The 26,410-nt window shown below is 41.9% G+C and overlaps 1 protein-coding gene across 3 annotated transcripts; it reads left to right on the forward strand.

The window, feature by feature from the left end:
* Positions 1-1,005: 1,005 nt before the first annotated feature.
* xrn1 (5'-3' exoribonuclease 1) lies at positions 1,006-25,054 on the forward strand. 3 transcript variants are annotated; one of them, XM_086271333.1, is made up of 41 exons: positions 1,006-1,277; positions 2,283-2,515; positions 3,001-3,098; positions 3,971-4,080; positions 4,179-4,289; positions 4,372-4,457; positions 4,545-4,632; positions 4,762-4,930; positions 6,786-6,853; positions 6,988-7,125; positions 7,224-7,396; positions 8,035-8,124; positions 8,417-8,573; positions 8,720-8,839; positions 8,945-9,114; positions 9,237-9,354; positions 9,577-9,672; positions 9,905-10,008; positions 10,142-10,276; positions 10,431-10,593; positions 10,943-11,056; positions 12,782-12,880; positions 12,974-13,089; positions 13,211-13,357; positions 13,476-13,565; positions 14,163-14,298; positions 14,405-14,461; positions 16,454-16,586; positions 16,698-16,767; positions 17,877-18,072; positions 18,218-18,307; positions 18,406-18,489; positions 18,901-18,945; positions 19,129-19,209; positions 19,335-19,472; positions 19,564-19,699; positions 19,780-19,943; positions 20,044-20,160; positions 20,266-20,362; positions 21,260-21,441; positions 21,975-25,054. In XM_086271333.1, exons 1-41 carry the CDS (start codon positions 1,203-1,205, stop codon positions 22,302-22,304), a joined length of 5,124 nt encoding a protein of 1,707 aa, XP_086127459.1. In that variant the 5' UTR covers positions 1,006-1,202; the 3' UTR covers positions 22,305-25,054. The 3 variants fall into 3 exon arrangements, with proteins under 3 accessions (XP_086127459.1, XP_086127461.1, XP_086127462.1); XM_086271335.1 differs by having other exon boundaries at positions 20,047-20,160; XM_086271336.1 differs by having other exon boundaries at positions 18,218-18,301.
* The last annotated feature ends 1,356 nt before the right edge of the window (positions 25,055-26,410 follow it).

Here is a 26,410-nt window from a genome sequence, read left to right on the forward strand (position 1 = left end):
TAAATAGACTGGTTCTTATATAGCACTTTTTCTATTCTATCTGATCACTCAAAGTGTTTTGTACAACATGCTTCATTCATACAGATACTTCATTCTATGTCAAATTTACATGCACCTTGGGGTTAGTATTTTGCCCAAGGATGCAGCCAGAGATTGAACCACCAGCCTTCCAATTAATAGTTGACCCTCTCTACCTCCTGAGCTACAGCCATCAGGTGGGACTGTCTGTTCAGATTTCATGGTTTCGTATAGTGTATACTGTGCTGGCCTGCGTTTTTCTGTTAAAACTCAAAAACTGACTGCTCAGTTTGGGCAGCATGCATTCAGATTTGAGGTTTTGAGTAAACAAATTTCAAGTAGGTCTAATCTACCTCTGCAAACCTTATGAAAGTTATATTCAGCATCATAGAAAAGGCAAAGTTGTACATTAGGTGGAAATGTGGAACTGTCTTGCTGAGGGGAAACTAGTTCTTCATTTCAGGCTTTGCAGTGGGCCTTGCAAGCCAGACGGGCCCTGTAACAGTGTGTTCTTTCTTTCATATCAGTTGATCTGATTTTTCAGTTCCTATTAGATTCAGAATGACACAGCACACACTGTTCCTACTTCCCAGCCTTGGGAGTTCATATTTAATATAGGCACCCTTAGTTATCTTGGAAATTGTATAAGATTCCTGATATTTCTGGATTCAGATGTTAAGTAGGCTGTTTTCAAAAACTTGATGTTTTGGGGTAACTCAACCTCTATAAAAAACAAAAAACAACCATTTACTCACTTTTGTAATAAATATTATATAACATTTATTGCAAAGTTATTTTCTAGCAAACAACAAATTTACGTTTAATACAACATTTTGTAAAAATGTTTTGGCTTATTTATTTTAAATATTTTCTACGTAGAAATATGCATTACGTTGTACTATGTACTTATGAGATGTCAAAAAGAAAGCAAGTAAACAAACACAAAAAAATTACAAAAAACGGAACAAATGTTTTCTCGAAAAGCGGCGGAACGATTTTTCCGGCGGACAACGGACAACCAGCTACTTAGCAGCCGTTGGAAACAAAACCTGAGTCTAAAGCAAGTTCTCATGTAACCAGGTTAAACCCCAGCTACATTGTAGTTCCTCGCATAGGCGAACACCTCCATCCAGTTTTTGCTGTTTACTGTTTTTACCTAGAGGCTGAAGAGGTTTGTTGTGAAGATGGGAGTGCCAAAATTTTACCGCTGGATTTCGGAACGCTACCCTTGTCTCAGTGAAGTTGTCAAGGAACATCAGGTAGGAAAACAGCGGTGACTGGTTAGCTTCACAGACCGCTGTCATTGGTAGCCACAGTGCTAGCGTAGCTAGCTGTTCGCTATCAGAGAGCTATAGCGGGCCGCGGAACTAAAATTCCACGTAGCTTACCAATGGTTTTCTGGCGAATGGACAACTCTGCTTTTAGCACACATTCTTCACTTCATCCTTTTGTTAAACACAGGATAGGCATGACGTTATTAACCAAATTCCATCACTAATATGCTATTTTGGTCTCCATTGTGCGCTTATTCGCACTAAACAAATAAAATGTTAATGAGTTACCACTGGGTAATTTTGGCCTTTGTTGGTCAGGAACATTCTAAACAACAATAAGCTCTTGCAGTTGGCTAACTAACTGATTTTTATGATAACTAGAGATCTATAGGGGCTCGGGTAGTTATTGTTACCAGCTGGTTAACAGTAACTGCGCTTTACAATGAACTTGTTTGAAATGTCAGAAGTATGAGCTCAGCCTGTTGGCCACAGCTCGAATAACGTGAGAGTTTAGGCTACTTGAGTAACTGCGGGGGGACTTGAACCACTTTCTACACTCTGAGCAGAAAGGAAGCCGCTATTTCACTCCCCCAGCAGTAGTTTCATCAGCGCACATTGTTCAGTGTCACCCTCCTTACCTCAGACAGCTTTGCATTTGTATTAAAGCAGTAAATAACCACCTTTAGCAGAAAATTGGTAACAGTAAATATGGGAATTATGTTTCATGTCGGTACCGGTGTAAATAAAACGGAACAAAACATAAAGGTCTGATGTTATCAAAGGTGGATGGCATACTCATGAGACTGTTTTTAATGTGTCAGGTGAAAGGAGCTTACTATCTTGTTTTTATGACTGTCAAATATACCCTCCTTTAACTCATCAGCCTCCTAAAAACATCTGCCACACCTGAAAGATCTCGTCATTGTGAGCGTTTACAGATAAGTCATGTTCCTGAATGTACTAGGTATGTGATCAGTTTGTCTTTGTCAGATTCCAGAGTTTGACAACTTCTATCTGGACATGAACGGCATCATCCACCAGTGTTCTCACCCAAACGATGAGGATGTCCACTTTCGCATTTCTGAGGAAAAGATTTTTGCAGACATCTTCCATTACCTGGAGGTGCTCTTCAGGATCATCAAGCCTCGCAAGGTTTTCTTCATGGCGGTGGATGGTGTGGCGCCAAGGGCGAAGATGAACCAGCAGAGAGGACGTAGATTCAGGTTGTGATGGATGAATAAATCGAAATGAATAAATGCTAATCCTATCATAATACTTGTTGAGAATCACTAAATTTAGGATATTGGGAGTAGCTTTTCTTGAACTGACCAAATAAAGAGATGGAATTTTATTAGCATGCCTGTACCCTGATGTTGAATCCAAACTATAAATAATGCCACGTTCTCTCTTAGTTATCTGATTATAGTGTCATGTCTGTTTTCAGATATATTTAGAGTTGTTGGGTATAATTATGTGATGTTTCTGAGGCTGCAGTTGTAAACCTGAGCCCTATGTGAGTTACCTTATAAGGAAGAATGAGCAGCAAACAGGCTTGAGCTAAAATACAACATTTTGTGCTTCAGTGTTACAGACAGGAGGGGAAACACAGACTGCAGGCAGAGACACAGCCTGAGACTTTGAATTTGACCTTCTCTCTTTTATATCTACTTGTGGGTGTGCGCTTGTGTGTGGGTGTCTGTGTGTCTAGGTCCGCCAAAGAAGCAGAGGAAAAGATAAAAAAAGCTTTGGATAAAGGAGAGGTGCTTCCCACAGAGGCTCGCTTCGACTCCAACTGTATCACTCCTGGTAAGGAAGATCTAAAGCTTCATGCAAAGATGCTCATCACACAGACACAGATCAGAACCACCTGATACAGTTTAACACCTGAATTTATTTTTGTGTCCCTGTGTTTTTTATATGTGTACTGTATGTGATATTTTTATTATAAACATGTTTGCATGTCAGATGTAAACATCCAGTGACTCGTTTTTCAACATTGACATTTTAGCCAAAGCGCATCGTTGGTATTTACCTAGAATCATTAGCGAATAGGTCATCGCAGAGATGTAATATTTTCCCAAGGAGTGGATGTGAGGGAATGTACAAAGAAGTGGAAAACCTTGTGGGACAAATATATTTATCCCAGGATAAAAAGAGAAAAGTGCCAGAAGCAAAGAGTGGAGACCCAGGAGGGGGAAAACAGAATCCAGAATCTTATTTGTTTCTATCGATTGGCACTGCGTTTAAAACACCAGGATACTACCACACTGTGTTTAACACATGACGAACCAGGACGGGTATAAATGTGTGGAACGGCATACCGACAACTACACTGGCAACTTACGTAGCCTACTTTGTAGGCTCTATGAAGATTCCCTGCAGAAGTTTAAATCAGGCGTTATATAAGACAGATTTCCCATTTCAACCCAAGCAGGACAAAACCCAGCCTATGTACCTCTTCTGTTAGTCTTGAGCCTGGATTAACTGTAAGGGTCCTGTTTCAAACTCTGTCAAATTAAATATGCAGATCTGTCTGGTGTAGCGACCCCTTGGGAAAGCAGAACTGAGCAGCTGAAAACACTTGGGTTGCTCAGTTCTTCTTGGATCCTTAAGAGATATACAGAGAACAGGTCTCTGAAAATGTTAGCAGTTCTTTTAATCTCAAATCCTTCTTCCAGGCACTGAGTTCATGGTGCGACTTCAGGAACAGCTCAAGTATTTCGTCCACAACAAGCTCTCCAATGACAAGCTATGGGAGAATGTCAAAGTGTACTTGTCCGGTCACGAGGTGGGTGTGAGTGGTGTATGTGTAACTGTTGTATGTACTGTTGTACTGTTTCTGAGTCGGTAATGAATGTATTAAGTTTGTGTTTCTTCTCTTTACAGACACCAGGGGAGGGGGAACACAAAATCATGGAGTTTATTCGGTCAGAGAACACCAAGCCCAATCATGACCCCAACACGCGACACTGCCTGTACGGCCTGGATGCTGACCTGGTACGTTTAAACAGATCGTTGATGAACATTTTGCTCAAATCAGTGCCTGAAGGTTCAGTCTGTCCTTCACTCTGTGTTGTAGATTATGTTGGGTTTGACCAGCCACGAGCCAAACTTCGCTCTGCTCAGGGAGGAAGTTCGCTTTGGAGGGAAGAAATCCCAGAAGAGGTTCTTCTCTTCTTCTCTTCAGTCTATTTTGTCTTTCTTTGTTGTGCTGCATTGTTTTGTGAACCCTGCTCTTTTGTTCCATTTCAGGATAACAGCTCCAGAGGAGACCACTTTTCACTTGCTTCACTTGTCTCTGATGAGAGAGTATATCGACTACGAGTTCTCTGAGCTCAAGGTGAGACAAGCGTGCCTAAAGTGGGCAGCTTTTAAATGCCAGGCGAGATTTCATATTATGATAAATTTTTAATATATGCTTTTTAAATTGTATTGTATGACGTCTAAATGTTTGCGCCTCTTTTTTCAGAATAAGATGGGTTCCGATTATGACCTGGAGCGAGTAATAGATGACTGGATTCTAATGGGTTTCCTGGTAGGAAACGATTTCATCCCTCACCTCCCCAACCTTCACATCAATCATGACGCTCTACCGTTGCTGTACAAGACGTACATGAGTGTACTACCAAGCCTGGGGGGTAAGACCAGACTCGTATCTTGTGTTTTTCCTCAGTTTTTAGTTTTAGTTTCTTCTTTCAGTTTGGTTTTCAGTGTCATTTCTGTTGGAACCAAACATTTCAATTCAGTTTTAAATGTTTTAAAGTGTTTAGCTTAGGCTTATTTGATTCCATAATAATTATAGTGGATTGCAACATGTGCAGTGAGGTTTCTTCATGCTTGTTGTGTTGCAACATTTGACGAAATCATCTATTGGTGAGACAGATGCATACACTGTATCCTTTTAGTGGTTTACTCTTTAGGACTTCGCTCTGTCCCCTGTAATGAACTGTAGTCTAAACAAATTTAGATTTCAAAAGCATGAAAAATATTTATTTATTTTTGAACACACACTCAGCGAAAAAGATGAAATACAGCAGAAATGCGAAAAAAAAAAAGGAAGCCACCATGCTGTATTCATGTATATTCTATTGAGTTCAATTAAATTGTATCTCTATAATTTAATTGAATGTTGTGCCACAATTTTCTCCAGATAAACAAAAACAAAACTGAGGTAATAGTCTTTGGCGCCAAAGAAAAACGATTACATTTACCAGAGAACTTCAATCTATACACCTAAAAACCACAAACCAGGCGAGAAATTTGGGTGTAGTGATGGATGCAGACCTAAACTTAGAAAAACACATTAAGACAATAACAAAGTCAGCTTACTATCACCTCAAGAATATATCAAGGATAAAAGATCTGATGTCTCAACAGGACCTGGAAAAACTAGTCCATGCATTCATCTTTAGTAGGCTTGATTACTGTAACAGCATCTTTACAGGTCTACCTAAAAAATCAGTCAGACAACTACAGCTCATTCAGAACTCTGCTGCTCGAGTCCTCACTAAGACCAAAAAAGTGGACCACATCAGTCCAGCTCTGAGGTCCTTACACTGGCTGCCTGTCCGTCAGAGGATAGACTTTAAAGTTCTGATGCTGGTCTATAAAGCTCTGAATGGTTTAGGACCAAAATACATCAGTGACCTCCTGACCCAGTATGAACCTTCCAGATCCCTCAGGTCATCTGGATCCGGTCTTTTATCAGTTCCCAGAGTCAGAACCAGACACGGAGAAGCTGCATTCAGCTTTTATGCTCCATATATCTGGAACAAACTCCCAGAAAGCCTCAGATCAGCTGAAACACTCAGTTTATTTAAATCCAGGTTGAACCTGTTCTCAGCTGCATTTGAATAAAGCACCAAATCCACACTTTTAAGCTTAAATTTCAAAACTTACATTTTAACTACTGATTTTTAAAAAAAAAAAATTTTTAATCAATTTTAAATCCTGCTTTTTATTTGTTTTTGTTTTTTAATGTCTCTGTAAAGCACTTTGAATCACCTTGCTGTTGAATTGTGCTATATAAATAAACTTGCCTTGCCTATTGCACCACAGTTGACTCAAGGTGCACTTTATACTGTAAGCTAAAGACCCAACAATTATACAGAGAAAAGCCCAACAATCAGCTGACCCCCTATGACCAAGTGGGAAGGAAAAACTCCCTTTGAACAGGAAGAAACCTTTTAAACGTGAAGCTGGCAGAATTACCCTGAGCCTGGTTCTGGCGGCTCCAACTTTATCATGTGACAAAGTCCCCCCCCCAGAAAAAGAACTGATGCAGCAGGGATGTATTTTTTGAGCATTTATTCAGAATTTGAAAGCCTCTCATACACAAAATATGTTGTTTTTTTGTTTGTTCCATGTGCTGTGCTTGTCCAGCTGGCCCAGATAGTTTAGAATTGTCAACCAGTACAATATAGAAAAACATTCATGTCCCACTTGTTTATTGTCATTCACATATATAAAATAATGTCCCCGTGTTTGTTTTAGGTTATCTGAATGAGAACGGTCACTTAAACCTCAGAAACTTTGAGAAATACCTGGAGAAGCTTGCTGAGGTGAGACACTAGTTTCTATTTAAGGGTCATTCATTTTAAGATCAAGTCCCATATACTGATTGATGTCGTTTGCTATGAAACAAATGTATTCTGCCAAAATGTACTTTTTTTTTTTTTTCCCCATGTCTTGCCAGTTTGACCGGGAACATTTTAATGAGGTCTTTGTGGATTTGAAGTGGTTTGAAAGCAAAGTTGGTAACAAATATCTGAATGAAGCTGCTGGACTGGCAGCTGAGAAGGAAGCTGCCAGCAAAGACGCCAGAAAGAATGAGGTAGGGACCAGCACTGAAAATATGCATTGTGTCTTTCAGCATTGTTTTCATGTCTGTCTCTTTCCAGTGATTGACTTTTTAAAAAAAAATATCTGTAGGATTCTGCTCTCTGTCTGGCTTCCCTGACTACATCAGAGAAAGTCACCGGAGAGGAAAAAGCAGCAGCGGCAGCAGATGATGAAGAGGAGGAGGATGATATCTTTGAAACAGAGTTCAGACAGTACAAACGCACATACTACATGAGCAAGATCGGCGTGGACGTGGTGTCTGAGTGAGTGAACTTATACAAACGCATACAAAAAGCAAATTATGGGAAGAAGAAAGCTAAAAATGTTTGGGACAGAAGTTTGACACTTTTCATTGTTTTAACTCTTAGTTTCACTTCACCTCTTTGTTTGTTGTATCTTCGTTCAGTGACTGGCTGAGACAGAGTGAAGTTAGAATGACCAGTGTTCAATAACGCAGATAAATGATTGGTCACCACTCCCCCCCCCCCCCCCCCCCTTTTCTTTTTTTTTTTTTTTGGAAAAGTGTTCACCAGCACAAAAACAAAACTTTGAGGTTCAGGCGTCCACCATTGGAACAATGCTCATCTATGACCGAAAAATCAACATCATAATAGGTGCACTTTAAGATGTTGTACAGCAGCCTTTACCTCGTCATACCTTTTAAAGGGTAAAACTATTAAGACTGACAAAATCTGTTTTTCTCCCTTATCAGCAGTTAGAATAGACATGCTTGTGTGTCTGTCTGTGTGTGTTGCTGTTTCCCAGCAGTGTGATGCCCTTTTACTAGTTTCCTTTTTTAAACGATCCCATTGGTAGGGAAGTGACTTGGCTAAATGTTAACAGTGCCCTTCATCACAGCAGCTTGCACTTTGTAACTATGTTTTCACTCTTCCATTTGCAGTGAGTTTCTAGCCAACCAAGCCAAGTGTTATGTGGAAGGTATCCAGTGGATTCTCCACTACTATTACCATGGAGTTCAGTCCTGGAGCTGGTGAGTGCTTCTTTCTTCTGTGTAATTTACTCCCTGATCTTTCTCTTTCTGTTATTGGAGAATTCAGCTCATTAACAGTCTCACAGAAATGTGGGAGGATTGAAAGAGAGGCTCAAATTTCGACATATTTCTACACAGCAGGCTTTAATGAGGGTTTCTGAACCTTTACTGTCTAATAAAAGTTATTTCACAGAAAAAGTGGATTGATTGATTTGCTTTGGGGAGAAGAACAATAAGTAAATGATTTCCTTCTTTAAACCTCTATATTGAGTATTATGTGTTATCTCTGCAGGTACTACCCCTACCACTACGCTCCCTACCTGTCAGACATCAGGAATGTATCTGGGTTAAAGCTGACCTTTGAGCATGGACAGCCCTTCATGCCCTTCCAGCAGCTGTTGGCAGTCCTGCCTGCTGCCAGCATGGAACTGCTGCCCGAGTGTTACAGGGTAACAAATGCAAATCCAAGTTCACTCATATAAAATGCACAAGATGTACTCTAAGAAATAAAAATATAATTTAATATAGAAATCGTTTTAACATTAGGACAGGAAGTATACAGGGGATCGTAATACTGTATTTTGTTATGTTTCAGCATCTGATGACTAGTGAAAGTTCAGCTATTATTGAGTACTACCCTCTTGACTTTAAAACTGACCTGAATGGCAAGCAGCAGGAGTGGGAGGCTGTGGTGCTCATTCCATTCATAGATGAGGTAAACACACAATTCGAAATGAAGAAATGGCACAGGTCTGTTGTCGAAATCAAATTTGACAACTTGTAACTGTGTGTAACTTTATGTTGTGTGTGTATCGAACAGAGGTGCTTATTAGCAGCCATGGAGGCCTGCAACAGGAAGCTGACAAAAGAAGAGAAGGCCAGGAACTGCCACACAGAGTGTGCAGTCTACTCGTACGACAGGGAAATGGACTTCGCCTACGCCTCCCCCCTGCCTCAACTGTTCCCCGACATCGTCCACTGCCACGTCAGGTAGATGCCTTTAACGATCCTCATTGTTTCTGAAAACAACTCATGCGTTTGGTCCTACTGAGGTGAAATTCAACAGTCATATTTGTCTGTGGCTGATTGCCTTTTGCGGTTGATCATCACAGGACAGCGCACATCCCCATGGATGCTTGGCAAGTTTCATTAGATCACGTCAGCAAGCCCGTTGACCGCTCAGCTCTGTACTTCTGTGGCTTTCCCACCTTACAACACATCAAACACAAGGTGGGCATGTGCATAACTGAACTACTACTAAACTGTTCAAAGTTGGAGCGAACCTGGTTAAATACGTCTTAACTCACAACCAACGTATGAATCTGAAATTAATTCTGCCAATTTAAGAAGAAGAAAAAAGAAGTATAGCAAGTTTAGTAAATTCAGCAGTCTTTATAAGATGATCTCCCTTTCTCAAACTCTCATGCTCTGGCTCCTTCACTGTCGTTTCAGTTTTACAAGAAGAAAGGCGGGGTGGTCGTGTTCCAGCAGAGTAGCAGAGGGGAGAACATGTTGCTGGATATCCTCCCCAACCAGGAAGGGGAAACGGTGAGCTTTTGTTTATGTTTTTAGATCTAGTTTAATAAAGCTTCAACACTTTATTATTAAGAACTGATCAATTGTCCCTTGGAAGTCTTGGAATCACTGTCTATACAATTAAAAGAACTGCATAAAATATTTTTTACACCCAGTCACCTCTTGGTCTTATTCTAGGAACATTGGCAGTCTCCTTATCCTCTGTGTCTCTGCCTCTCTCCTTCTTTCTTGTCATTATCTTCAGACATGTGATGATGTTGCTGCACAAGTTCTGGGAAAGTCTGTGTTTGTCAACTGGCCTCATCTAGAGGAAGCTCGCATCATTGCAGTGTCAGACGGAGAAACGAAGTAAGAGCTGGCTTTGCTATGACTGCTGACTTTTCTGGTAGATGTGTAGAAAAATCTGAAACTGAAAAATCTGAAAATATTATATTGAGACTTTAGTAACTTTACAAGTGAATTTTTGCAACTTGTTCTGAAGGTTTTATCTTGAGGAACCACCGGGTGTCCAAAGAGTGTATGACAGGCCGAGCACTCCTCCTCCCGCCAAAGTCACCTGTCTGTCTGACAAGGAGCAGAAGGACTGGATTAAGGATGTCCAAGGAATCACTGAATAGTAAGAAACTCAGCAAAATAATGCAAGTGTTTGAGTTTGTATGCATCTTCAGTCATTTCTACTCTTTCATATTATTGAAACAATCCTTCTGTTCTTTGCCAGAACCATCATATTCTTTGGCTTCTTTAGTTATTTATGCTTTTCTTTCTCGTAGTTATTTGAAGAGGAAAGGCATCGTGATAAACGAGACAGAGGTGGTTTTATACGGCCAACTGCTGACTGGAAGAAAATACGTTCCCAAAGCCAATGGTGTGGTGGAACTGGAGAAACAGTGGGCCAAACAGGTCCTCCCCTTTGCCTACCAGGCGGTTGTTAAGGTACCTGCACACAAACATGATAGCGAGAAGAAAACGGAGAATAATGGGTGAAAGACTCTTATAGCAGTGTATATGTCACTGAGGCTGTGGTGTTTCTCAGCAGGGTCTTCATGCTGCAGGAAAATAGAAGAAAACCTGCTTAAGCTGAGGAGTGCAGCCATATTAATGAAACTAAACCCTGAAATAAACCCAACACATGCTTTCAGTTTCTTTCTGGTTATTGTCAGAGTAGTTTTAGGCAAATTTAGGTTTACTGCACATGGTTTTGATTTTATCACCTTTTTTTTCTTTTTTAAGTGTTTATAGATATTATTTTAAAGACACTTCTTCCTTATCTTCATGGTCTCAGGATATCAAAGCCTTCTGCTCATCTCTGGCCTGCTTCAAGAGCTTAGATGAGCTCTTTCCTCCAACAACAACCGTCTTCATGGTGGGAAACCCGTACTACGGTGCCATGGGAGAGGTATGTTATCCACTGTTTGCTCTCTTAGTCTGTGGATTACTCCCTCGTTACCCAAGTTACTCTTTTTATTAATTTAAACCAAGAATCCGAGTATAATGTCCGTGTTTTCACACTGTCACATTCAATATAAGTGAAGAAACAAAACACTGTGCCCCGAGCTGTCACCTGTGCATTAATATCATCGGCGACTGTCAGATAAGTTTGATTTCCACAATCATTTTTTCGATACTCTGAGGGGAAAAAGACAAAAAAATTAAGAGGCTTATTTATATAGTTTAGAACAGATCTGTGAAAAACACCTTCTGTTTCAAGCTTAATGATGTAATGCAAAACAATATGAACATAACATTGATAAGAACTTAGTGATTCCATTATCAATTCGATTCCTTATTGGTTCTCATATCGATTCTCATTGACTGAGCTTGGAGACTCACCAGCATCACTAAGCAGCATATCAAAGGCATTGCATTCATGACCTGTGGGTCAAATGTTTGTGCATGTTGGAGGTATTTCCCCTCTTTGCTGAGATCAGTGTTGGGGCCATTACTCATTATACACAGAACCCTTTTCTTACAGGTAATGCATTATGTTACTTACCGTATTTCCCAGACTACAAAGCGCACCTGAATATTAGCCGCACAAGCTAAAATCAGGGGAAAATCCTGTTTTGTACATACATTAGCCGCACCTGACTAAAAGCCGCAGGTGTTTCAATGTTGACTCATCATATGTAAGAGAATATGCACAAAGGGAATTGTCAGGAAAGAGATGGCTGTTTGGAGACACACCCCTTTTATTAATATTTTGAAAAACAAGTTATGGGTACATATTTGCACATGTAGTACATAACAGTAACCTGCAGCACACCAGAACAATAGATTCGGACTACCTTTTAGGCTCAGGTGCAGCGACACGGCTTTAACAAGAAGAAAAGTCAGTCATTCACCATCTTTCTCTTCTTCCTGCGCTCTAAAACCACCAAAGTCCTCTCCTCCAGTGTCGGATACAAACAGGCTCAGGATGGCTTCGTCATCCACTCTCCGCTTCTTTCCTTCGTTGTCACTTTCAAAACCAAAGAAATCCTCGTTGTCAGAGTCGAACACCCTCAGAAGGGCCGTGGCGGTGTCCTCCTCTCCATCATGCAGCAGTCCAGCCCTTAGAAATCCGTTAGTGATCGTGGATGTTTTCACACTTTTCCACGCTGTCAGAATCCACCGGTGGAGTTGGGCATAACTTGCTTTTCGCAAGTTTATCGCCGCTCGTCATCCACACCTCCCGCTGAACGCATAGCGCTACTTTGAAGTTTGTTTTTCGCGCTACTTGTACGGCACTACGTTGCCTGGCGGACGGACACGTGACCAACATACCACTCTTGAACCCCGATCCTTCCGCCAGGCAACGTAGTGCCGTACAACAGCAGAACAAACAAAACAAATCCTCTTACAATATGACAACAATCATGGACAATCCATAGAAAAGCCGCACCTGACTAAAAGCTGCAGGGTTCAAAGCTGGTGCTTATAGCCCGACAATTACGGTAATTTCTCCCAGGAGAAAGTAATTTCTTACACTACTCATTACTTTACTTTCATGTTACTCTGTAAATTGACCTGAAACACACCGTCTCTTAATTACCATGGCAGGTATAGAAATCCAGCCATTTTTTAAAAAGTCTATCTGATTAATGCTCCACATCTCCATATTCATATTAATATAAATTTTCAGGTGCAAGATTCCCAAGATGTCATCAAAGATGGGCGGATTCGAGTGGTCTTCAGTGTGCCACATGAGCCACAGCTGGAGCCCTTAATCCAGAACCAACACGTAAGACGAGCTTGTGGAGTCGTTCTGTGGATATGTACGTTTAGTTTTGCGAGTTTTCTCCCCTCACCTTATACGTTTTTGTGTGTCGTGTAGAAATACAGCGTGAAATACAGTCCTGGATACGTTCTGGCCTCTCGTCTCGGCATCACCGGTTACCTCGTCTCCCGCTTCTCTGGAAGCATCTTCATTGGTAGAGGCTCTAAGAAGAAGTGAGTGCTTATGTAGAAATGCCACAAGGATATCTGCAGTGAGTTGAGCTGTTGTTGGCACCACGTCACGTATTCAGGTACAGTCCTTGTCTAAGCTTTCAGTCTTCTTCACTGTGTCCAGTCCCTGTGGGGAGCAAAGAGCTAACGTTGGCCTGAACCTCAAGTTCAACAAGAAGAACGAGGAAGTTCCCGGATACACCAAGAGAACTGAAAAAGAGTGGCTCTACTCTGCTGCTGTGGAGGAGCTGCTGGCTGAATACCTGGACAGGTAAAACAAATGAGTCGTTTTGAAAACCGCTGTTCTTTAACTTATGTATTAATGTTCGGTTATCCTATGAATTGAACGAAGCTTTTAGAAATGATGGTGCGGTTGTGTTTCTTTGTAGATTTTCAGAGGTGTTCAACAACGTGGCCAGAAACAGTCACGATGATGTTTTCTATGAAGATGACATTTGGCCTGGAGAAGACCAGAATGGGTAAAACGGACGCTTCAGCCATGTGGGCCCTGGCCTTACTTAGTCCCCTGCCAAGGTTGCGTTCACTCCATCCTGCTGGGAAAAAACTTGTTTAGGGATCATAGATGTATATAAAAGATGGATGTAGCTTACAGGTCTTAAAAGTGTAGCTGATGCTGAGGTGTCTAAAAGCTGTATTCATTCTTGTGGCCATCAGGTGGCGACATCTCTAGCTACATAAAGAAGCACTTATAGAAGTCTGTGTGAAATTGTCCTCTTTCAAAATACATTTCTAGTTTAAATTCACACTGAATAAGCTATGAAGTCCATCTTTATCTTTTGATATCCATGAGAGTAAAAAAAAAAAAAAAAAGGGGGGGGGGGATGCTTTAAAGCACCATCCTGCCTGATATGTTCTCACTTGGTGTCTCATTTGTCAGCTGGATCACCTTTGGTTAGTAAGGGTAAAAGTTCTCAGCATAAAGCTTCACCCGCCGGTGATGACAAGGAGTTTAGAGCCAGGGGTTGTCATCTTGTTCTTGCACCAATGTCTGAAGGTTGAAGATTAAATAAATGAATGACTACATGACTTTTTTTTTTTTTTTTTTAACCCAACAGGGCAGAGAAGGTAGCAGAAATCACTTCATGGTTAAAAAGTCACCCAGTTAGCTCCATCAGCAGGGCATCCTGTGACCTCCAAGTGCTGGATGCTGCAATCGTGGAGAGGATCGAGGAAGCAGTGGAGAAGACCAAGGTGACAGCTACAGACTTCAGAAGTTCTTTGTGTATTCACTGCATTTCCATTCACACGCCTCTCCCTCTGTACCTTCTCCATTCCTGCCTCGCTCTCGCCGACTTAGGTGAAGAAGAGCACCAAGAAAGTCCGCGTCACAGTCAAGCCTCACCTCCTCTTCAGGGTGAGTACCTTTGGCATGCACGTATTAACATCGTGCCTGTAAAGAAAGGGGCTGTGGTTGTGTTATAAAAAAACCCGTAGGACTGGTAACCCCATAAAGACCTGTCAGCCAAAGTTCAGATGATTTAAAGCAGTTTAATATCAAACAACAATCACATGTAATATTTTTTGGAAATTCCTGTGTAGCAATAAAAAGGATTATGCAGCTGCTTCAAGGAGGAATCCAACATAGTTGCTTAACATTTTACACACAGCTGACTCAGAACAAGTACAAACCAGATGGGAAGGTTATGAAAGGAAAACATGCTGTGGACCAAGATGATGACCAACATCAGAAAATTCAAGGCATCATGCCCTGGAAAAAGAAAACGCATAACAAAAAGAAATGGATAGGACCTGTCGTGGTCCTGTCACATCAACACCGGGGTGAAAAAGGCCCGTCAGCGTCTCTACCACCTCAGACGCTTGAGAGACTTCCGACTGCCCTCCAAGGTGCTCAGGAACCATAGAGAGCATCCTGACGGGAAACATCTTAACCTGGTTCGGGAACAGCACCATGCAGGACAGACGAGCTCTACAGAGGGTTGTGCGGTCAGCTGAGCGCACCATCCGCTCCGAGCTCCCTGACCTGCACTCAATCTACAGCAGGCGGTGCTGGACCAAGGCCAGGAAGATCGTGAAGGACCTCAGCCATCCCAACAACAGACTGTTCTCTCTGTTGAGGTCAGGAAAGCGATTCCGCTCCCTGAAGACCAACACAGAGAGACTGAGGAGGAGCTTCTTCCCGCAGGCGATACGGTCTCTCAGTCACACCACCACACAGTACTGACCCACACATACAGTTCTTACACACACACTGGACTTTCTGGACATTTGTTTACACTAGTGGCCACTGCACTGCGTGGTCATCTAATCAAATCACTTTATCACAAGTCACTTAAATATGTGGATTGCACAACCCTGGACATTTCTTCATTACCATTTATTACTCGTACAGCTGCTGTTATTGTTCTATATTTCTTCATATATTCTTATATATTTTCTATATTGTGTATTTTGTTGTAGTTATTTTAACTTTAATTTTTATATTTTATTTTATTCTTTCCTAGTTAAATTTACCCTTCATTTTAATTTTCATATTTATTTCCTCTCCTATTCATAGTCTTTTTTTTTTTTTAGGTCACGAGCAGTTGTGTAAGCATTTCACTGCACATCGTACTGTGTATGACTGTATGTGACGAATTGAATTTGAATTTAGAAAATGGCACAAACAAGTGTTTATGATGAAGCATTGGGAAACAGGCTACAGCTGGCTTGTAAGGCTGCGACACAAGTCACCCGTTTAACCTCTGATAAATGTTGTTTATTAACAAAAGAAGAGATTAAGCCCAAAGGCTGGGCAGCAAAAGAGAGAGCAAGGGAGTGTGTTGGGATGTCCTGCGTCTGTCATCAGACTGCAACACTGTGAAGTCAGGACGGATCAGACCAAAGGTGCATGTGCAACACAAGAAAACTGTAGCAGTGACCGTGATCTGGAACAGCCTCATTTCTTGTGTTTGGAAGAAAAGCCTGTTGCAGTGGGCTTAAGAGAAGCAACTGTGGACTTTGGCTGATTGGATGAAACTGATGTTCAGTGATGAATTACAAATGTGCAGTGGCCACAGAGATGATGCTGGGTGTGCTGTGCTCCACGCAATCATGACCGGGGTTGCAGGTCAAATTTCAGACTCATCCTGTATGGTTTATGGTTATATGCGTGAGTGTGCATTCTCAATGCACCCTGATTGTTTGTGAGCTAATATTTGAAATGACACTGAAACAGCCAGCAGCCAAATGTCCTATTACTTTTGAACCCCTGGCATTTTCATGCAGTGTGTTTAAGGATGTTTGCCACACAGTCTCTCTCTCTCTTTTTAATTTTTTTTTCCTAATCAGTTAATTTAAAAGATCAATGGCAGATTAGTTGATAACATTAATAAAAATATGTGTGCAGCCCTTGGAGCAGCAGCAGGGTGTAGTTCCAGACCCAGACGCGGAATATCGTCTGTTTGACAGAGTCATCAACATCAGGGAGAGCTTCACCGTCCCGCTGGGACTCAGAGGGACAATCATTGGCATTAAAGGAGGTGAGGACACCCGTCAGCCGTCATTGTCCTCATATGCAAAGTCTGCACATATCAAGGGTAACACACAAGAGCGTGATTAACAGTATACCGTATCTGTGTCTGTTTCTTTAGCGGAGCGCGAGGCAGAGGTTCTCTATGAAGTGCTGTTTGATGAAGAATTTGCTGGAGGTCTCAACATCAGGTAACCATGAGTGTGCTGCTGCTGAACATCCAGACTGGCCAACAGCCTGAACTCTCTGCCCCCCTCTCACGGACAATAACCATATCCAACTTCTTAATAGCACTGAACTTACTTGTCAGGTTCTCATGTTGTTGCTAAGGATTGTCTTATTGCACTGGAGTCACACTGGGTTAAATATTTACACTTGGGTTTTAAGGGGTATTTATTATTTTCTTCATTATTTTCTTTACGGGTTGTACGGAAGCCCCAAATGCAATTTCATTGTTCTCTGACAATGACAATAAATAAATAAATAAATACTAAATACTATGTAATTAGTGTTGGGAATGGTCAGTTCTAAACAATTCCCAATTTACAAACATGAAATGGGAGGGCATTTGATTTTGCTGCCAGATCACATACTTTAATCCATTACCCACTGAGCTGCAGTGGGCAGGGGAAGAGCAGAGAGGTCTTTGCTGCCTGTTGTTAATGTTAGTTGTTGTTTTTTATTAGTCATAGGTTGCACATGAACGCTCACCTGGATGGCGGGAGTAATCATCCGTTAATGGTTCCCAACAGTTGTTTAAAGCAGATTTGTTAAGCAAACATTCCAGATGGTTGTTCAAACAGATTCCCCAAGTAGTTTGTTCACTGCACACAAACACATGTGTGAGCATGTCACAGGCAGCGGCCAGATCACATCAGTCTGTCCTCCTCCAAAGCAGCTCTGAATGGATAAAAGTGTTCGCTTGTCTTATACGCTGCCATCACAGTCACCCTGAAACGAACTGCTCATGGATCAGTGTTAGATGGCTAACTAAACTTCATTAAAACCTACTGTTACTTTGACAATAATTGACAAGACTTTTTCTTCTTTGACTGAATTACTACGTCATACCGTCAACTTCAGTGTTCAGTTTCTTTACACCAGACAGAAAAAGCTGCAGAGTGCGCAGTCTTTTACAAAACGGTTACATAAAGCACAAGAAGAGGGTAAAACACAAAATCATACAGTCAGGCTGTAACAGAACACACACGATGTCCATACCAGGATACTGTTGGAGTAAAGGTGTTCCTCTTTACAGCAGACGGTCACAGCTGCTTTGCCTCTTCATGTGCTTCCTCAGGTGCACATCTTCTCGTTGTTACCGCCTCCCTCCCTGCGCCCTGATCAACCTTTCCCACGGAGCACGGGTTGATCACACTGGCCACAAACTCACCGCCATCGTCAAACCGCAGCCTGCCACTGGCGGCAACTTCAGCTCGTACCGGCAGCTGGCAGGCCTGAACCACTCTCCTCGTTCACCTTTTATCCCCACACAGGTAGGAGGGTGGAATGCTCACAGTAGATTCATGTACAAATTATTCCCCAGTTTGGAATAGTGGAAATGATTTGGAATTTCCACAGTTTCACCTAAATCCCTCCTCTTTCTCCTCTTTCACTGTTCCAACTGCTTTTTATTTGTAGCATAACAACAAACATGGTGTGGCAAAGGCTGCCTCACAGGGCAACAGGAGCTCTCCCTCAAAAGGTCCCATCCAAAAGCACCAGGTCAGGGTAAGAGCAGGTTTTGCTCCATTTGGCCTAACTGTTATAGTCTCTCAGCAATGCGTGTAACATGACTTGTTTCTACATATGTCGTTCTCTCCATCCAGAACAAAGAGGAGTACAGTAATGTATGGCAGTCTCTGCAGAACACAGGCCCTCCTAACAAGCCTCCTGCTCACTGGCACAACAATGTAAGTTTTCAGTGAAACAGACACCAGCTTTTTAGATTCCTCTAAAACTTCTCTCTCACTGTCCTAGGAGTCCAGCAGGAATTTTAAGGAAAAACTAGTAATGCTGAGAAATATTTACTGTATTGTCCTTATTTTAGTTCAAGTGAACTTGTAATGGTTTCAAATAAATAACCACATACTTTCCCAAACCAGACTGAACCTTATAGATTTGATACAGAAATTCCTCCATGAATGCTGATGTGATTGCTTCAGGATTTAACAGTGAAGTGACATAGGCACTTAGGAACTTTGTTTTTATATAGGAATTTAACCAGAATACAAAGAGTGCTCTGGTGATGTTCCTTATTTCACTACTAATTCTTGAATTACGCTTTTAAAACAATAGTTTTAAAAAAGTGTTTCGGGTTCTAGGAAGGACATTCCCAGCAGGGGAAGAACCAACCCGCCAGCAAATCTGTGAGTCGACACATCAGCTGTTTCTGTTGTGCACAATTGGTTAAGTTTATCATGTTAAATTCATCAGTTTTTATTTTTGGTTTTCACACGTTCATGTTAACAGCGACGTGCGTTTGCATGAATTGCTCTGTGTTGTATTTGTGTGGACTGGATTAGAATTGATGATGTGTGTATTGTTCACAGACCCCGCCTGCTGGCATCAGACTGTTGAAGAAAAATGAAGATGTCAGCTCCTTTATTCCCTCACACAATACAGCCAACAAGGTGCAGAAACACAAATCCTTCTTTTGACTTCTGCCTGTTTTTGGTTTTTCAGGGTTATCTCTGGTCAGAATCTCGTACCCTGAACAAGACGATGATTTACAGTTTCTTTACTTTTTCTTACTCAGGCTGAAACACAATTTGAGGACCTCATTGCCAATCTAAAAATCTCCAAGGGTAACCAGCAAACCCCACCCCCTCCTGCCCCTCCACAAGGAGGTGACAGCCAGCCAGATGGCCCATTATCCCCACAGTCTTTTGCCATGGTAAATATGCGGTGAAGCCAAAATAAGAGGAACCTCTGAGTTTTAGAAGAACCACTTAGCATAAATGATCGTGTGTGGTTTGTCGCTATAGAAGGGAACCCTGGTGCTGAAGGAGATGCTTAAAATTGACAGCACTGGAACAGGAAGTCAATCTGCTCAAGAGACGTCAAACAGCACCCCCCCTGCTGGCCAGCAGCAGAACAGGAGACGATCGTCAAAGAAACTCGGTAGCTTAGTGATTTCTAAATCCCAGGCAAATTTCTTCTCTGTATTCTCCTCCTTATGATCATTACTTTTCTCCCTCCAGCTGCAAAAATAAACGTCCCACACGGCGACGCGCCTGTGTTGCCTTCTCCGGCACCTGCTGCCTCTGCCAACGCCCTGCTGGGCAGTAAGGTGTCAGACCTGGCCTGCATCTGTGGGGCTTTAGGTATGGCGCCACCTGACTTCAGCTTCATGCGCAACAGACAGGTAACACGCTCTATTTTCTGTTTCTGTTACGTCACACTTTTTTCTACTCTGCGTTTCCCACTTTCACAAGTGCCCCACTCTGAATCATTTCCATTAACAGCAGGGTCTAGTGCTGTGTCAGGTGAAACTGTCCAACGGGTTGATGGTTCATGGCCCACAGTGCCAGTCAGAACACGATGCCAAGGAGAAAGCTGCTTTCTTTGCACTTCAGAGACTGGTATACACACAAACGCAGATATTTGATTCACAAGTGTGAGAGGCTGAACTTTGTAACCAATGAGATAAACATTAAATGTGTTGCTGACCCTCTGTGCATCTGTAGAACTCACTCGGGTCAGGCTTCCCCCTCCCACCTCCTCTGTACACAGGAGTGGGTCAGATACGACCTCCCCACATGGGAGCTGTCTTCAACCAACAAGGTGAGTCTGTCTTTCTTTAAGGTTTCATCAATGAATTTAGAAACATCAGTTTAAGGTGTTCCATAGTGTAGTGGGTCGAGGTCACCTGGTGTAAAATTCTGCCAGATTAAACATACAGAGCTAGGGCTGTTCGATATAACGACATATATCGGAGGACGATATGAAAACATCTGTCGTTTCATTTTACGCTATCGTTTGTTTCATGGTGTCGCAAAATAAACTGTTTACGGCGATATTTTTTCATCGTTTTGATGGTCACTGTGGAATTTCTTAAAGTTCTCTCTTTCTCTTATATTTAATGTAACCACACTACGGAGGGACTAGCGCCTGGTTTAATGCGTAGTCCTTAGCAACGACGATGGTAAAACCATCGCGTGGCTCTGCCGTCCGCTTGTTTATTTTCCACATAAACATTTCACAATAAAGCTGAAGATCCTGTTGAGATTTTTCAAAGTAAACTGAAACACGTGAAAGAGTACGCAGTGTTTACGGACGAGAGGCCAAAAAGAGCCGTCAGGTTCTCAAAAATAAACCTCAGAACAGGCTTTTTCTCGCAGCATGCCATGTCATAAATACTCACAAAAAAAGCTGCGGCTGTTTCAACTTATGTAACACTCGACTCCAGGTACACGACGCCCAGCTGGAAACGCGTCGAGTTGCCCGAGATTCACAGAATTTATAGAAAATGCAAAATGTTTGTGATTTTTATATCGTTGTCGGGACGATAAATGTCTTATATCGGATATGAGATTTTGATTATCGCCCTATGCAGAGCTCCTCAGTGTGGTGAACCCTTGTGACAGGGGATGAATTAATAGTAGCAGCATTCATATCAAATTTTTTAAGCCTTAAAAATGATCTTTTTTTAAATCTTAGGAGTATGCTCTTGTTTTCCAGGTGGTGTGCTGTTGCCCCCACAGGGTTACGGTCCTGCTCCTCTCTGGGGAATGACGGTGCCTCCTCAGCACCACCAAAACCAGCCATTCTACGGCCCACCGGGGACTTTCCCTGGCGCTGCGCGCCCCCAGCCTGCAACGACACTGCCCATTGGCTCACACAACCAGTTCATCCCCTTACAGGTAACACATAAGCCCTTTTTCCATAAGGACCTACTTGGATCGGTTCGACTTGTTTTACCATTACAATTGAGTATCACCTAGTGTGCTTAGGGTCATTATAGCAACATGGCGGAGCGTCCTGTAACGCCATTTGTATGCAACACGGATGATACAACAAAGGTGGGCGTCTAGGCGATGTTGTACCTGCTGCTCGATTTGTGGCTTTTCGTCAGACTCGGGACCACAGTGTTGTTTCTGTGTAGCCATTTCTCCCGTTGCAGGCTTTCAAAAGTTACAGATTTCATATTTGTGAAGGAAGTGCCCTCACGACTCATTGACGCCAATGAGTAGCCAGTTGGTGGCATGCAGTCTATTAGTTGGTAGTACCAGGTACCAGATACTACCAACTAACAGAAAACCCTGAAAACTGTGTCGAGCCGACCACAGGAGGTGCTAATGGAAAAAGGTTAATACAGCGTTCCCATTTATCTTTTCCTGTGCAGACGTAGGCCAGGTTGGTAACTCAGCTTTCTGTTTATCTTTCACCTTGTCAGGTGACTAAGAAACGAGTGTCGGCAAATAAAAGGAACCAGGAAACTCGAGAGTTTTACAGTGCTGCCCAAACTGTTGCTAAGAACCAAGCACAGAAATCCCAGAACCAGCCAACTGGCCAATTGCAAGGTCAGACTGAACCACAGAGCGTTAAAATCCACCAACAAGCTGTTAACTGCGACCTCTCCTCTGGTGACTCCACGACGACGGCACTGCATACACCACCTAGGCAAACCATGCCAGCAACAGGCCACACCCCCAGCTCTGCCTCCAAGAGACGGCAAAGGAAGCTAGCAGTCAACTTTGAGGCAGCTCAAGTCTCAGAATCATGAGGTGTGTGTGTGTGTGTGTGTGTGTGTGTGTGTGTGTGTGTGTGTGTGTGTGTCTCAGCATTCCTGATCAAACTCTCATCGATGTGAAAGTCATTACAGAGCCAAGAGCAGCTTCAGACGAGCCTTTTTATTTTTCAGCAATGAAACATGTAAATGTGCTTCACTGCTCAACTTGCAGACTCCTCCTCAGGAGTTGAGGTCTGTGCCACATTATCGTAGTTCCCCACTAAAGGAGGTTTATTACAGCTCGTCTTTTCTTTGTAGCACTAACTTTGTACTCGCCCAGTCAGTGCTGAGGCCACAAAACATTCCAAAGCGACCCCTCAGACTACAGATCACAAGCGAGGTTCTGATTTTCATGATCATTTATTATACTAAAATTAACTGGTTTTATCCACGATACAGCTCTGTGTCCACCTGTCTTGAACCTCAGTCATGCAGGCCTACATGCTGGTTAGCTCGGGGAAAGTCACAGCAGCCTGCCGGTGATCTCTATGCCTGTTTGCAGCCAATTTCACTCTGGCAACTGTCAGCAACCACTCACCAAGAGGCTGCAGAATACACACTTTCCCCGAGCAACCGTCAGCTCCCTGACACATCTTCTGGGGGCCTTTTCTAACTACTTGTGTTTGTTGCTTTTGTTGGATGTTGCTCTCAGCAGTGATTGTGGTGACTACAGTGTTATGTTAGACAAAAAGAAATGCCTAAAGTCATACACACAAACCCCCAATAGTAATAAACCGCCAGCTTTGTTCACCTGCTCGAGCAGAGAACATTAGTGTCTCCACAGGAGCAGATTTGGAAGCAGTCTTGTGACTACATTTCATTTTGAGTGGTTAAGAAAACCTCGTGCTGAAGTGAGACGCTGCCTTAAAAAGGGAATGATTTCTTTCTTTTTTTTCCTTTTTTTTTTTTTTTTTGATTAAGAGGACCTTTGACATAACTCTAAAAACATGCATCACTGAGAGCATTTCATATTTCCTTGAGGGGGCATTAACAGTGAACAGCCTGTAGAGTTGGACTCCTGACGGTCTCAGTCTTCCTTCCCAGCTGAGAGGTTTTCAGACTCCAGGTGTTGCTGGATGAGACTTCATGGACTGAAAAAAGACGTCTGAGTGCAGCAGGTTCAACCCTCCTCTGTTAGCATGGTGTGCAGGTCCCAATAACATGTGACGTGGACCTTGTTCTCAGGGACATGTAGCTGTGGTAGAAGCCCCCATTGCATACATCACATTTTTAAACAAGTTTATGCAGAAATCGGGGCCTTCTATTGTTGCTACAGCCATTCATGCCATCGTAGAGCAGCTCTATCCTGTTTGGAAGGGTGATGTTTTATTGTTTCTGGGGTTTGGTCATCGTTGCTCACACACCGCCTTTTATTTACTTCAGGCTCATCGTTTTTTTTTTTTCTTAAAGACTTTTCATGGTTTGTTAACAGCACCTAGAAACAAGACGACTAAATTCACACCACCTGCACAAATGCAGAACTATGAGGAAATCCCAAATTATTCGAGTCCACACACACACACACACACACACACACTTGCCACTGCAGAGCTGTTTAACACCAGCACAGATAGTTTCACACACCTACAGAGAGGTTCCTTTTTGCTGTTGGAAAATGGTCTGATTCTTCTCTTCGGCTCTGCCGGACCTGCAGGAACGTTCACACTGCTACAGTCAAGAGTTTCCAAAAGCATCTTATGCTTATTATGGGTGGATTTTATCCAGGTTTAAAAAAAAAAAGATCTTAACCTGATTTCTTTTTGAGTCGAAATTAAATTTTTTGGAGTGATCTACTGAAGATGTTTGATTAGGGCTGTATCTCTTGTTTATAATAAGGAGCCTGCTAATTTCTGTGCCAGTTACTATTGAAATTCTTTGGTTTACAGTCGCCTTTTTATCCAACTTTAATAATTATCTGTGCACAGTGTTAATTTTACACCTTGTGAATATGGAATCTCTTGAAATTTATCGATGTCTTCATCAAATATCTGTTTGACCCACATTGTAGTGATTGTTTCAAGGTTTATTTCACTGTGATAGTCGTGTTATTATTGTAGGAGCTTGCTATTAACTGTGTAGAGCACAGGCCTCACACAGCTGATGACAGCTAAGCTTCAGAATCCTGATCAGGTGTCCGACCTGATATAGTCTCATTTCAGAGCGGCTTTATATCTGTCAGCACAGCCCAAATATAAGACAGCAGTAGAGTTTTAATAGGAAACATACTCGTCCGTGGAGTGAACCACGTGTCTAAGATGCTTTTGGAAACATAGCTCAGCTCCTGGTCGGTGCTTTTCTAAATCTGATATAAATTCTCAGCTGAGTTAGCCACTTCCACGCATCACACATAAATAATCTCACCATTTTTAAAAAGGCTTTTCTTTTTTGAACTATGGATTTTACAGACATCCTTTTTATAGACGATCTTGATTTTTTTTTTTTGTAAGTAATTCGACTATCGCTTCAGTAATGTTTGTGGTAAAGCCGCTGTAGAGACAAATTAAATTGTACTTACCCAGACCATGTTTTGTATTTAACCGGTCCTTGTTTTGAGGGATGCAGGCTTACAGTAATTTTCCCCCCTTTTTTTCTTTAAGACTGACCCTCATAGCCACCTTGGGACTGAAGTGTGTAAGGGTCTGGTGCAATAAGGGGGGGGTGTTTAAAACTCTTTTTGAAAATGGAAGCACACCTGTTTGTTTGTTTGTTTGTTTCTTTTTGTCCTTTGTTGTTGTTTTTTGTGGGGTGGGGGGGGAGGGGAGGTACTCAGATTACGAGAAGATGTAAAGGTAACAGAAGATGAAGCGTTATGGACTTGCTGTTTTGATTCAGGAATGTCTTGTACATAACCATTTAATAAAATGAATCTTTTGTTACGACATGGCTGTGACGGTGGCTTTTTCCTTTTTGATTTTATTTTTTCGTTAAATTGAAAGAAGGCAATGCCTGAAACTTGCTTTTTTCTTAATGGCCACCAGGGTGGTACCTGTAGTTGCAAGAAGGCTTTGACTCAGTCCTACAGAAGCCCTCAGGTGTGACCCACAGTAAGGACTCGGTCTCATTTTGTAAATGTGATTCTAAGTTTAAGATGGGGAGATTATCCAGGACCTTCTTAATGAGTAATAACTTGAGACTGTTATGTGTTGACCAGGGGCACATCTACAGGGGGGCAACTGCCCCTCTGCTGCCAGGAAACGGGTAATAAAAGGATTGTGTGAAACTTTGAAACATCTCTGCGTGATCTCTATCAAGGCAAAAGGATCAGAGAGACCGGCGATGTCTTGACACCCCCATCATGTTTTTGACTATTTTGTTGACTCTGTTTACATATAGGGGATTTTCATATGAAGAGGTATGTGCCACCCTGCCTCCTGTTAAAAGGAAGTTTTTCCTTCCCACTCTTGCCAACTGCTTGCTCATAGGGGTTTGTCTGATATAGGGTTTTCTCTAATATTGTCCCGTCTTTACCTTCCAATATAAAGTGCTCTGATGTAACTGTTGTTGTGATTTGTGGCTATATAAATAAAACCACATTGACTTTCTTCTACTGCTTGTGTATAAAAAATATTTTTGTAAACATTATTTTTTTAACATTTAAATAATATCAAAACTTTGCAATAAATCAGGAGTCAAAAAAGTAATGTGTCGATTTAGTAATTTGCATTGTTTTACAATCTCCCCCCCCCCCCCCCCCCCCCAGAAAAAATCACTTTAAAAACTGAGTATGTTTACCTCAGCAAACAGTCAGCATGCCAGGTAAGAAACTGGTCTGTTTACCCTGGAGAAGGCTGTATGTCTTTATTCTAGACAGTATAAAGGTAAAATTCTGTGAAGTATTTTTATGCAACATTTGAATAACAGACTGTACAAACTGTCTGTGTGGACAGAAACGTTGCATTTGAAATTACTTGTTGGTTAAAAAAATGTTATTCCCCTTACGCTCGCTCCTCTTCTTTAGCGCCAGCTAGAAGCTGATGACAGGCCACCACAACTTATGGACAAAGTATGAATGCTATAAATAATACCGTTGAAACTAACGTAATAAGCCTGTTTTGAAAATGTAAGGAGTAAAAAGTACAACTATTTTCAGAAAAATTTAC

The sequence above is a fragment of the Aulonocara sp. 'chitande type north' Nkhata Bay genome, linkage group LG18, assembly GCF_057382095.1.
Source record: "Aulonocara sp. 'chitande type north' Nkhata Bay isolate Kocher_YH1m ecotype deep benthic linkage group LG18, A_spYH_male_GT1.1, whole genome shotgun sequence".
In the NCBI taxonomy this organism is placed as follows: Eukaryota; Metazoa; Chordata; class Actinopteri; order Cichliformes; family Cichlidae; genus Aulonocara; species Aulonocara sp. 'chitande type north' Nkhata Bay.

Coding starts and splice junctions, on each gene's coding strand:
- xrn1 (XM_086271333.1), top strand. CDS start 1,203: ATGGGAGTGCCAAAATTTTACCGCTGGATTTCGGAACGCTACCCTTGT. Junction 1,278..2,282: donor AAGTTGTCAAGGAACATCAG/GTAGGAAAACAG, acceptor TGTCTTTGTCAG/ATTCCAGAGTTTGACAACTT. Junction 10,277..10,430: donor GTCCAAGGAATCACTGAATA/GTAAGAAACTCA, acceptor TCTTTCTCGTAG/TTATTTGAAGAGGAAAGGCA.